Below are 14,154 nucleotides of genomic sequence, written 5' to 3' on the forward strand. Positions count from 1 at the left end.
TAATTCTACCGTGGGTTCCCAGGTCAAATCCTGATCATCAGGCTTACATCACAAATACCTGCTGAGCCATCACACCAGCATAACCGTTGCCAATTATTATTCCCCTTTTGTTTTATAGCCAAGGTACCATAAAAGCACATAAGACATAGGACCTATATCTACATCCACAGGGCTTCTTTTCTCCAAAACAGACCCCTAGTACCTTGATCTTCCTGAGCAAGTGATCCAGTGAAAGTAGGTGGCTCATTCACATCTTCAATCTGAACAAAAATGGTATGTGATGCTGTTGCCTCATGGCTGTCTTTGGCATATATTGTCAAGGAATAGAGTGCTACCACCTCAAAGTCCAGCTTGGGTACTCCAGTGATAATTAACTAAAATTGTAAAAAAAAGCACAATAAAGGAGGATCAAATGATTGACTTCATATAGAGAGCAAAGAAGAAAGGATGAAGACATAGATGTAAAGCCCTGTAAAGGATAAAGACATAGATGTAAATTAAGATGGAGGGTGCCCTCTTCTACTGTGCAATAGTAAAGGTGGATCTTCATTTGCAGGCATGATTTATACTATGGAGTTATTTCACCATCAAACTGATTTTAATGCTATCTAGTGCTAGTCTATGATACTGTATTTTTTGGTTTAGATTTGGTCTTTTTGTTTTAGTAGTTGGTTGTTTAGCTAGTTTGTTGAGACATAGTCTCATACAATAGCCCAGGTAGACCTATATCTCGATTTCTAAAACAAGATGGCTTTAAATTCATAGCAATCCTTCTGTCTCAGCCTCTCAGATTCTAGGATTACAACTGTGAGCCACCACACTTGACAATTTGATTTTGTTCCAACACCAAAGGCCTCATCATGTATGCAGACAAGCTCAAAGTTGTGATTCTATATCCTCAGTCCTTAGTACTGGGATTAAAGGGGTATATTTCCACACATAGTGAGGATATCATTTTAATTATGTGGCCACATTTCTTGTTTTTTAATAATTGTAACATAGTGGAGTATTGAATTATAAGTATATTTATATAGAACAAATACTAGGTATCAACTGTTTATAACAGGCTAAGCAGCAGCATGGAACTTTACATACACTATCTCACAGAATTGTTTTATCAGCAACCTGAGTGAGGTAATATGATTACTGTTCATCTCATTTTACAGAAAAAAAAAAAAACAACCAGAAACATCAAAGTAATTTACCCAGGTTCATATTGCTCATAACCAGAGGAGCCACGGAGGAAAAGTAGGTTTCTCAGTTTACCTCATGATTATAACAACAGGAAATGGTGATCAGCAAGATTACATACAGTCTTGGTACCATTTTGCTGGTTGGGCTTATAATAGAAGCTGAATGGAGAACAAGTGCAAGATAGCATTTTATACCAAATTCATAGTGGAATCAAATTTTAAAGGTTGACAATGCCAAGGCTTGGTAAGGATACCCCAGGTCCTATTAAATACCTTCCTTGTCCCTCTAGAACAGTGGTTCTCAACCTGTGGATTGTGACCCATTGGGAGTCAAACAACTCTTTCACAGGGGTCAAATATCAGATACCCTGCACATCAGAATTTATAATACAATTCATAACATTATCAAAATTACAGTCATGAAGTAGCAATGAAAATAATTCTATGGTTGGGGTCACCATAACACGAGGAACTGTATTAAAGGGTCGAAGCATTAGGAAGGTTGAGAACCATTGTCCTAGAATATGTGCCCATTGCACCTTAGCTGATCCTTTTAGAGTATTAGCAGATGATGTCTCTTTTCTGGCACACTCCACAGTTTTTATGTTTCTCATGCTTTGCTCTTTCCTGTACTCATGCCATTGCCATGTGACTTTGTAGTTCCTTTGGTTTGGACATGTGACTTGCTTCAGTCAATAGCCTATGAGTAGATGAGAGTCTTTAAATGTGGACATGGGCAAGGTTCTTGCTTTCTTTCTCCCTGATGGAAGATGCTTCTGCCAGTAACTGTACTGAGTGCCTGGAGGGAGAGAGAAGCACAGCCTGGGGCCAAAGCAGCCTAGGGCAGTTCAACTGTGTCTGAAGGTGTGTTACACTGAATCCTCTTGTCGTCTCCGGGGCAATGCAAAGGGACCAGGTGAATGCTATGCATCCAATAGCTTTACAGCATATTTGAGTAACCCTGATCTTAGGGACCCCAAAGCTCTTATAATGAGCAATATGACTATCTGAACATCACCCATTAGGAGAATTAGCTTTATTAGATCAAAATAATAAATAGCATTTCCTAGCACATCTCTCAGACCCTACAAGCTCTGTCCTTCATCTCCTTGGCAGTCAGACTTCCCACCACACTCCCTGTTCAGATCTGGTCACACTGGTCCTTTAGTCCCTTCTCTTTATCAAGATCCTTCTTCCTATATCACCTTTGGACATGACCTATAACATTCTCTCCCTCATTTATTCAATTCCTGCCCATTCTACAGACTGCTTTTCATATAATTCTACTTGAAGGGAACCCTGACTATATCCTATGTCCTTGTTTGGTACTCTCACTATCTGAGAATTTGTATTTCATTGCTCAGGTAATATTGACAATTTCATATTTGTGTGTATACACTTAATTGGCATGTATTCCTACAAACAAGTAGATGCAGTGAGAAGGAGGCATTACCTTGCATCTGACTAGAGCTTTAATAAGTACCTGCAAAACTGGTGCTCCTTGTTATTCTCACGGATTCTGAGAATATTTGACACATCATAGGGTCCCAAAAAGTAGAATGTTAAATTCATTAAAAGCATGCAAGAGGACCTATAATGCCTGGATTTGGAATGGCAAGAAAGGAGGATCAGGGGTTCAAGGCCACCTTAAACTATATAATCTCAAAAGGCTAAAACTAGCCAGATGTGGTGATGTATACCTTTAATCCCAGCACTTGGGAGGCAGAGGCAGGAGGATCTCTGTGAGTTCAAGGCCAGCCTGGTCTATAGAGTGAATTCCAGGGCAGCCAGGGGCTACACAGAGAGAGAAACCCTGTCTCAGAAAATAAAAAGGCTGAAACAAACAACACACACACACACACACACACACACACACACACACACACACACACACACAAATTACATAAGCAGTAGAAAGTACTACAGAGAAGATGGTCTCATTTAGCTCTCTTAAGGTGTACTAATACTACCTGCCTCCATACTTACATCCCACCGATGTGAGAATCTATGAACCAGCACAAAAGGATGCACCACGGGGCTGGCATTAAGAATAACAGGATCTCCAACCAGAGAAGTATGAGGTGAGAGAGACACAGTGACCATGGCAACCAGTGTGTGATCAGAGGCGTTTTCCAGGAGGGAGCTAGCATTCTCCACAAAAAAAGTCGGAGCAGCTCGAACACCTTAGAGAAAACACAAAACTATACTTTATAAAGACTTCTGTGAGGCTTCCCAACATCTTTCGTATTTGAAGCCACAGAGGAAAAGCACAATGCATACAGAGTACATTTTTTTTTTTTTTTGACTTGGGATTCTTGATAATGAGTTGAGTTGGGTTGGTAGGATTGTTGAGGATCTGGGGCCTCTGTTACTCACGAACTAACATGTTAGCTTGAGACAACTACTGTCAGTTCTGTTTTATGCTGAAGACAGTTAACAGCACAAGAATGGCCTTATGTGTCACAGTTAACCAATGGCAGAGCTAGAATTTTAACCCAAAATTGCCAGATTCATATCCTATGCTCTTATATGGTTGAAATTATTTTGTGAATTGGAGTAAATTGGGGAGGAATAAAAAGTTGGAAAATCAAAAGCCCAGAACATCAAATATGGGAAATGCATCTACCTACAAAGAGATAACAGTAGCTCTGAGGGTGAAGAAGGGGAACTGATTAAAGGGGCACTTTTGAATTTCACAAACACTTTGACTCAGGTCCCAGCCTTGCAGGTCACTAGCCATATGGACACTTAGGCAAACACTCATTATTTTCTAAAGCTGGAGACCAACTATTGTCACTTCATAAGAAATGCCTTTGTCTTAACCTCATGGACATCCAATCACCACCATTTAAGAGAGAAGCTATGTGGATCATTGGTCATTATTCTTAATACAGATTTCCCCATTCATAGTCATGACAGTTGTAAATCTCATCTTACAACAATTCATTATATATTTTATTAGACACTGTGTGGAAGGCTGGTAAAAATAGTTCCCCAAATGGCATTGTTTGCTGTGAGTATCATCTACCAAGTAGTGTTGAGAAATTACTTAACACTAAAATTCACAATGCATTCAGAGCAACTGGCTACTACATACCTTACTGAAGTTGTCTACTTTGATTCTCATTTTCCTTTTTTCTTTGTTTTTTCTCCTTAATTTCAACTGACTCTTGTCTTTAGTTAAGGTAGACTCTGGCTAGACTCTCATAACTTTGAAAAATGAAAATAGTAAGTTGGCACCCTGAGAACAGAAACCACTGCCCCTCCACTCTTAAAATGATCATTTCAGGCCCACCCCCTGAAGACATCATGGAGCCACCACACCTCACAAGTATCACTGCCCACCTCAGCCCATGACACCACCAGAGAACTCTGGAGACCTGTGCGCCACATACAAATAGCACCACCCACCATAAATACCAGCTCCTGGTACCTGAAGACAAGTTAGAGCCATGCACCTCATACAGGTAGCACAGCCCACCTTGCAGACCCCAGCCTGACTACCCAAGGAGCCTCATCCCTCCCACGGACCTCCTGGTTACACACCTAACTCCCCTATATCTCCTGTCCCCAGCCTTGGATTGCACAGAGCTCACTCCACGCAGAACGCTAGTCTTACAGACCACATCAGAAGGCAGTAGAGGAGAAGACCAGCAAGGAATGTGCTGTCCTTTGAATACTGTTCAGGCAGAGAGCAGAGGACCCTCAAAAGTCTAGGGATAGAACCTGGAATCCTCAACACAAGTTCCACATAAGAAAACAAGGTCTCAAATGCTCAGAGGAAGTCCTGAACATTGCATGTGTCTACTTGGTAATAGGAAAGATTATTTGTGCAAAAAGAAATAAGCAACTAGCACACTACTTCAGATGCACGAGTCCTGATACAGAAGCAAAAGAGATGAAAACAAGACAACATGTCCCAACAAAAGTTACTAACCCCATAGTAATAAATTCTATGGGAAATGGCCTGGAAGATCTTTCAAAAAATAATTATAACTATGAACAAATAATGCAAAGAACATTCCTCAAAAAAGAGCTGAATTAAATAAGGGAGTCAATCCAAGATATAAAAATTTAATTTAAAAAAGACATAGAATTGCTGAAGAAAAGTTAAACTGAAATGATGCTGGGAAATAAAAACTCAATAAGCCAAATTAAAAACTACTGGAAAGCCTCCCCAACAGACTAGATCATGTCAAAAACAGAAAGTGGGGCTACAAGAAAAAGTAGAGGAAATGGATGGCTCAGTAAAAACCTATGAGAATGTTTAAATAAATATATAAACATAACATGGGAGAGTTTGGGAACACCATAAAAAGACCCAATTTTTGAGTTATGGGTACAGGTGACCAATACCATAACAAAGGCATAGAGAGTATTTTCAGTACAATCGAAGAAGAAACTTTCCCAAACCTAGAAGTGCCCATGATATTATAAATTAAATGGATCTAATAAACATCTACAAAACATTCCACTTAAACATTAAAGAGAACACTTTCTTCTCATCATTCCATGAAACTTTCTCCAAAATCAACCACATATTAGGACAGAAAGCAAGTCTCAAAAAAAAAAAAAAAAAAAAAAAAAAAAAAAAAAAAAAAAAAAGAGGAAAACTGAAATAACACTCTGCATTCTATCTGACCACAATACAATAAAGCTTTATAAACAATAGAATATACAGAAAGTGTACAAACTAAACAACATGATAATGAGTCAGAGAAGGAAAAAGAAGGAAATTTTAAAAATTTAAAAACCAGAATGGGACAAAACACACTGAAATCTGTGAGAACAATGAAGTCACCCTAAGGGGAAAGCTTACAGCATTATGTCCCTACGTAAAATATTAGAGAGATCTCAAATTAATAACTTAATAATGCACCTGAAGTCATTTAAAAAGCAAGAAAAACATCCAAAAATTGTAAACAGGAAGAGATAATTAAAATTAACACTGAAATTAATGAAATAGAAATGAAAAAATAAAACAATACAAAGTATCAATGAAATGAAGTTTGTTCTTTAAAAATATTAACAAGAGTAACAAAACTTTAGACAAATTTAACCAAAAGAAAGAAAGAGAAGACCCAAATTAATAAAACTAGAAATGAAAAGGGAAAGATAACAGACAGTAAAAAATGTCATAGAATATAAAGGACATACTTTTAAAATCCATACTCCACTAAGCTGAAAGGAACTAGGAAATATCCTGAGTGAGGTAACCCAGACTCAGAAGGGCAAACATGGTATGTTCTCACTCATAAGTGGATACTAGATGTAAATCAAAGGATAATCAGATTACAATCCTCCAGAGAAGCTAGAAAACAAGGAGGACCTGAGGGACTTACTGATCACCTTGGGACAAGGAAAACAGAGGAAATCCTGATGAGTAAACTGGGGGGGAGGGACAATAGAGGGAAGGGGATGAGGGGAGCAATAGAGGGTAGGGGATGGGGAATAAAAACATGAGGGAACCGGATGGTCAAGCTGGGGGAGGGACAGAGTGGGAGAGCAATGAAAGAGATATCTTGATAAAGGGAGACATTAAGGGGTTAGGGAGAAACCTGGTGCTAGGGAAATTCCCATGAATCCACAAGAATGACCCCAGATTAGACTACTAGCAATGTGGAGAGGGTGCCTGAACTGGACTAACCTGGTAATCAAATTGGTGAATACCCTAACTGTCATCATAGAACCTTCATCCAGTAACTGATGGAAGCAGGTGCAGAGATCCACAGCCATGCACCAGGCTGAGCTCTGAGAGTCCAGTCAAAGAGAGAGAAGAGGGATTCTATGAGCAAGGGGGGGATCAAGATCATAATGGGGAAATCTACAGAGACTACTGAACCAAGCTCATGGGAACTCAGGAACTTTAGACTGACAGCTGTGGAACCTGCATGGGACTGGACTAGGCTCTCTGCATATGGGAGACAGTTGTGTAGCTTTGTCTGTTTCAGGGGCCCCTGGCAGTGTGATCAGGATCTATCCATGGTGCATGAGTCAGCTTTCTGGATCCCATTACCTATAGTTGGACGCCTTGCTCACCCTGATAAATCGGGGAGGGGCTTGGTCCTGCCTCAACTGAATGTACCAAGCTTAGCTGTCCCCTGATGGGAGAACTTACCCTGTTAGAGGAGGGGAGGAGAAGGAAACTTGGGGGTAAGGAGGGATGTGAGAGGGGGAATCTGTGGTTGGTATGTAAAATCAATAAATAAAAATTTAAAAAAGAAAGAAATGGGTAACTTTCTATATGTATATGACCTATTATTGTGAAATCAAGACGAAGTAAATAATTTAAGTAGACCCATAGCAACCAAGCAAATAGAAACAGCAATTAAACATCATCTGAGTTTTAAAAAAAATCCCAGGACAAGAGGGATTCAGTGCAAAATTCTACTAGAACCTCAAGGAAAGACTAACGTCAGTACTCCTCAAAGAATCCATAAAATAAAAACAGAAAGAATACTTCCAAATTCTTTTTGTGAAATCGGTATTGCCATAATACCAAAGCCAGATAATGTCCCAACAAAAAAATTAAATTAGAGCCCAGTCTCTCCAATGAACGTAGGAGCAAAAATTCTCAACAAAATACCTGCAAGCCAAATTCAAGAATGCATCAAAAGAGAGGCAGTGTGTTTTGACAAATACAAATCAATAAATGTAATAATCACATAAATGGGCTCAAAGAAATCACATGATCATCTCATTGGAGGCAGATAAGGCCTCTGACAAAATCCAATATATCTCATAATCAAAGTTCTAGAAAATCTAGGACTACTGGGACATATCTCAATATAATGAAGGCAATACAGAATAAACCCACAGTCAGCATCATACTAAGTGGAAAACATCAAAGCATTTCCACTGAAAGCAAGAATAAGATAGGGACATTCACTTTTTCCACTCCTATTCAATATTGTAACTGAAGTCCGAGCTAGAGTCATAAGACAAGGAAAAGAGATAAAGTAGACACAGAGAAAAAAAAATCAAAGATCCTTATTTACAAATGATAAGAGCTTACAAATAAAGAGAAGGATTATTTTAAGAATAATTCACTTAGAAGACAAGAGAAATCAATTTTGCTCACAAGTTAAATAAGGGGTGATAAGTAAACAAATTTACCACTTTAGTTTACTTGGCCAAGTGTGGATGCTGAGGTAAGCCAGGTGTTAGGGAACTTAAGAATTACATCTCCATCTGTTCTCCATTCCCACTCCGAGTTACTAAGAAGGGAAGGATGCTGCACTCAGGGAAGAGGCTCTAGGCAGATGTCCTCAGTGTGTACAAACTCCATTTTAGATTTTACTATTTCGGTGTGCAGAGATGCAGCTTCCATCTGCCCACAGCTGTCCCTTTGTGCTTGGCAGAGTCCTCCAGCGTTCATATGCCTGCACTCCAAAGAGGCCTCTTTCCTGACTCTTGCAAGTTCGGAATGTGTTTCTAAAGGTTCCGAGCTCTCTGCAGCCATCAGTTTCAGAATGCTCTCTCCTCTACCTCCTCTACTTGCAGGTACATGCTTCAGGACATGTTCGATCTCTCTGCTCAAGAGCTTTCTGAAAAATTCCAAACCACAGTTTTGTCCACAGATTTCCCTCTCTATATTTCAAAGCCTGGTTTAGAACTTTTTCTCTGTGATTAAAATATGCACTCTAGAGACTTGTGTATGCTGGCAATGGGGGTAGGGGTGGGGGTTATTTAGTAACATTTGGAACTTGTGACAGAATGGCCCCTTTGTCCTAGCCAAAATACCTAGTTCCTAGTCCCCACAACATAATATACTCTTCATGGCACAATGGACCTTGAAATTGTGATTAAGCTGAAGTTCTTAGGGAAGAAGCTGTCTTGGATTACATCCATGGACCCGTCCATCTTAAGGATTCTTAAAGTATAATAAGGAAGCAAAAGACAGAAAAAAAATGTGAACAGGGAGAAAGATAAGTCACTGATGGCTTTTATAACAGAGACAAGAAATATGAACAGCCTCTAGAGGCCAGAAAGGGCAAAGACATGAACCTATCCTGAAGACTCCTGGAGGATCACAACTCTGAAAATTTTCATTTTAGCCCTGTGAGACATGTCAGACATCTAACCACAAATACATGATGTTTGACAAACTAGGACAGCAACAAAAGAAAATGAACACAGACATTATTTACATTATGTAAGAAAATATTGATGAGTGTAATGTACATGCCTGTGCTCCCCACAGCAGAGATGGCAGTGTGCCAAAGCCCAGGTCAGGCAACATCACTGCCTTTCCGGGGTCGGCCATCAGCAAAGGTCGAGTTCTTCTGCTGGCCCCTAAAGCTCAGGTGGCAGGGAGGGCGAGGAAGACGGCTCAGTGGGCCAGGCACTTGCACCAACATGAAGACGTGAGTTCTGTTCTCTAGAATCTAATTTAAAGCCAGCTGTGTGTGCTCCTGTCTGTCTCAGCATTCCTAAAGTGAGGTGAGAGGCAGAGGCAAGAGAATCCCGGAAGCTAGCAGTCCAGCCAGCCTGGCATACATCAGAGGTTATATTCTAACCAAACACTCACAAAAGGATGAAATAAAAATGTAAAACCCACAGGGTAGTCCTTGCTTTGTCTGTCTGACCTCACATTTGATTCCCCTGGCTCTGTTCACTCTGTTCCAGCCATATGAACTTCCCTGTTCCTCATACATACTAAGCAAGTTCAAAACGCATCCTTCCAGGATGTCTACAGCTCACTCATTTCCTTTATGTCTATCATAAAGAGTCACTGTGCCTGAAGTCTTCTCTGGACAAATAGTGATCTGGCCACACTGTGAGCACTGTCTCTTGCAATTCCACCTCAAATACAAGCTTCAAGGATCTGAGACAGGCATTTGCTGTGTTCCCAGGTCCAAGAACAGTGTCTGCCCACAGTATATACTCAGTCAATACTTGTTAACTGAATGAATAACAAAGTAAATGAAGTGATTCTTCCTCACTAATTATGTAGATTTTATGTGACATTGACTGTATCTGAAAGCTTGTAACTACATGTCATTTAATTGGGTCAGATTTTATGGTTCAATTCTACAGGTTGAGCCATGTAGCTAGTTGCTTATTTTTGCATCTAATAATGCCTCGCTGGCCATTGCAGTGAAGAAGCAATTGGTTTTTAACTTTTTCTTTAATACATTTTGTGTCAAAAATCAAGAACCTGGTTTCATGGCAAAACAGGTCAGAAAAGCAGCTCCATTCCTTGCCAGATATCAGAGACTGGCGAGCACTGCAGAAAACTGACAGTGACCCCTGTGTAACAGGAGTGGCTGCTGCTCAGCTCATGTGGGCACGAAGGCCCTGCTCTACGGGAATTTAGAAACACAGGCTTTTCAAAATATGAAAATTCATGTAGAAAATATTTTATCAGATGTGTGTGTGTGTGTGTGTGTGTGTGTGTGTGTGTGTGTGTGTGTTTACCAAAAGAGCACTGGATTCAAGCACAGTATTCTATACACTTCAAAAAAGTTCTGCCAGGAAGGGAACAGTGACACAAGGTTATTGTGCTAGCCGAGAGGCTGAGGCCAGAGGACCATGTGCTGCAGGGCAGTTTGGGCTGCAATGAGATCTTGTTTCAAAAATCAAAACAGAGGCTGTATCCATGGAACTTACTTAAAAGAATGACCCATGGGGGACTAACTGTGAGAGAGGCTGAGGAAAAAAGCAGAGGGCCTTTTACCTCAGGTGCATTTTGTTCCCTGGATTGTTCTTGGGTGTGATTTCATGACTTCTGTGTTTACAACTGAATTTATCTTCAATTTATAGGACATGTTTATTCTTGTTGGAGGTGGGAACACAGCTATGGGACCCAGTCTGGTCAGTGTGCCCTGGATCTGGACACGGCCTTCTGCCTTGCTTCCATGCTTTCCCAGTACATGCCTTTTCCATAACCTATAGTACATGCCAGGGAATTATGTTTAAATTAGTTTTTCCTGAGAAAGTTCTGGAAAGGATTGCTCTGTCAATACTGAGTATGTACTTACTGGCTTTTATTCACATGTTTTCCTGACCATGTTTTTGTGAACTCAAACAACCTTCCTTGTATCATGCTTTCTTTATTTCATTCATGTATAAAAATACACTGAAACTGAAGCAAGTTGTCAACAGCATTAGACTGTTATCCACCCCATTCATTAAGGTCCTCAAAATCCCAGGTCTTGCAGACAGATATGCATAGGTCAGCAAAAGTTGACAGTGCACACCTTTAATCCAGCATGCAGGATGCAGAGGCAGGTGGATGTCAGTAAATTCAAGGCCACCCTACAGAGTAAATTTCAGACTTTCCAGGGCCACTCAGTGAGACCCTTTCTTAAAAAAAAGAAAAAAGAAAAAAAAAGAAAGAAAAAAAAAGAGAGAGAAATTCATGTAAAGACTTTAGAATTAAAAGTCTATCCAACATGTAATTTTAAGTTTCCTAGTAACCACATTGTTGAAAGTCCTTTTTAAAAGAGGTAAAAATTAAAGGTGATTTTACTTGATCCAAACTACTTAAATAACATTCCAACATGAATCAATATTTTAAAGTATTACTAAGACATGTTACATGCTTTTTTCATGCAAAATAGAACTTTTGTTACTTTAATTAAATAAAAAATATATATAAAGGAAAGTAAAACTTAAATCACCTACATATTCTTCCCCATTTTTCCAACTCTACCACTTCTACCTGTAACCTAAAAAATAATCACTACTAAATTCTTAGTATATGTGTTTCCAGGACTTTCTATGCCTACCTCATTATGAATCAAATAGACATTTAAAAGAGATATTCTGGAATTCACACTTCCAACCATCTGCCTGTGCATCAGAGTACCTTGCTCTGACACTGTGGGATGAACACAGCCATTTTGATTGTCTCCTTGTCAGCATCCTGACCTCATTTACATAAAAGCCTCCTTAAAAAAAAAACCCTTCCCTTCTCCTCTCCTTCCTCCCTTTCTCACCATGATGTGTGCACACCTCTGCTTTCCCTTTCTCTCTCTCTCTCTCTCTCTCTCTCTCTCTCTCTCTCTCTCTCTCTCTCTCTCTCTCTCTCTCTCTCTCTCTCTTTCTCTCTCTCTCTCTCCCTCCTTCTATCCCCTCTACGCTCCCTGAAAAATAAACTCTCCACGTGGGTGGATGCTGTGTCTGCACGGTCTAAGTAACCTTCCACCTGCCGCTGCATCTGCGTGGCGGTCTCCCTCACCCATCACCATCCCTCCCTCACCTTGGCCCAACCCACCAGGGCCTCCCATGCACCAATGTCGTTACACTACCGACAATATTTCTCCTAGTTCTTGATATTACAAATGAGGCCCATAATTTTTTTTTTAATCACTGTGCATTTTTATAGGTAAGCCTTCCATGGGCGTTCACCTCTGAGGTTCCAGATTTCAGACCCTAGTAGAAATGGCCATTGTCTCCCAGAGAGCTTGCCCTATTCCCCTTTGTAAACGGCATGTATGAAAGCATTGATAGAAAGGTAGGTTGTGCAATGAGGTACAACCATGGAGCATCTGAGTTCACAAGACCAACCCCAAGAAAGTGCTAGAACATGCGACAAGGAGCTCAGTGGAAGACAATCCAACTGTTGCTTCATTAGTGGGAGTCCAAAGTCAGAAGCACTAACCTGAGGCAGCAAGCAATACAAGGAGGAAATGGGCAGAAAGCATGGTTGACTCAGGGCTCCGGTGGCTTCAGACACTGTGTTCCAACCCTTCCTGGCTGACTTCTAAGGTGTCCACACTGTTGGTGCAGATCTCCTTATGAGACCACTGTCTCTAGGCACCATGTACACACTTCCGTGATCTGTAAAGCAACACCTCTCCGCTTAGCGCTAAAGCTCCAGCAAAGGGATTTAAGCGTGGTGGAAAACAAACTCTGATTCAGGGGTCTGGGGTGGAGATGGGTGTTTGTGGTGAAGGTGGGGGTGGCTAGCATTAGTAGGGCTTTTCAGAAATGAGCTCACTTGGCTCATTAAGATTTGAAAGGATATCATTTACTAGTGACCCCGCTCCACATCGTCCTGTTTTGCTTGGTGTGTTCATTACACCCAGGCTTAAAATCAAGAGCCAGAGTCTCAGTTTACAGGATTTGCAGAGGACTTGCAAGTTGCTAAGCAGACCAGATTAGAGGTAAAATGCAAAAACAGCCTGAAAGTGGCCAAGAGCCATCTGGATGTTATGAGTCCAAGTTGAAACCTGGGCAGTAGGAGGACCAGATCTGAGAGTATCAGTGGCAAAGACTGTTATGCCCAGATCGCAGGGACCCCAACAGACCACCACAGAAACCAAATTCCACATGTAAAAGCAAAGAGCCTTTATTTCAAGCTCCAGAGCTTGGTCCCTCTGAGTGTCCAACACAGCAGTGAGAGCAGAGAGCCCTGAGCTCAGGTGGGGCAGAGTTTTTATCATAGCAGAGGTTCAGGTGAGGGGATTTCCAGGGTCCAGGACCCTGACTGGCTAACATATGTCTAGGGGTATCTATAAAACAAAAAATAGGTGTGTGCTAGACTCAAGGACATCAGGCCACCTTATCTAATGGTTGCAATGTTTAGGATGTTAGGTACTTCCTCATTCCTGGGTAGATCCCTGGGTGGTATCAGCTCAAGGCTTTTCCTGGATCTGGGTGTTGCCTGCCAGTAAGCCTGTCACAAAAGCTGTGTCTAGGCCCCTAAGCCTGTCATGGCTGCTGTGTGGTCTAGCAGTTTTGGGGCCCCTTCACAAGACCTGGCTGCTTGGAGAGTTAGCACAAAAATACCTGGAAAAGACAGCAGAGTGGTGACCTCCAAGCTAACTACAGGCTGTGAATCATATTTTTATACTCACAAAGCTCAACAAATGTGTGGTTCAGTAACATTTGATTGTCCCAATACTTTACAGTTTGCCAGAGTTCCTACCCCTCCCTACCACATACCATTGCTTCTCACAAATGCATTCCAGGCTCCTGCAGGGAGTCATGTTCGCAATCTCTGATTTAGAGA

The 14,154-nt window shown here is 40.9% G+C and overlaps 1 protein-coding gene across 1 annotated transcript in view; it reads right to left on the reverse strand.

Annotated features, from left to right (window-relative positions):
- LOC114710375 (cadherin-related family member 3-like) overlaps positions 1–13,254 on the reverse strand; it is an 81,710-nt gene extending 68,456 nt beyond the window's left edge. Inside the window, exons 1-3 of the mRNA XM_028894507.2 lie at positions 12,802–13,254; positions 3,180–3,376; positions 203–374 (exon numbers count right to left, since the gene is read on the reverse strand). Of these exons, the coding sequence (XP_028750340.2) occupies positions 203–374; positions 3,180–3,376; positions 12,802–12,844 (412 nt within the window). The 5' untranslated portion in view covers positions 12,845–13,254. The remainder of the gene's footprint in view (positions 1–202; positions 375–3,179; positions 3,377–12,801) is intronic.
- Between the last annotated feature and the right edge of the window lie 900 nt (positions 13,255–14,154).

The sequence above is a fragment of the Peromyscus leucopus genome, chromosome 9, assembly GCF_004664715.2.
Source record: "Peromyscus leucopus breed LL Stock chromosome 9, UCI_PerLeu_2.1, whole genome shotgun sequence".
NCBI classification, from domain to species: domain Eukaryota; kingdom Metazoa; phylum Chordata; class Mammalia; order Rodentia; family Cricetidae; genus Peromyscus; species Peromyscus leucopus.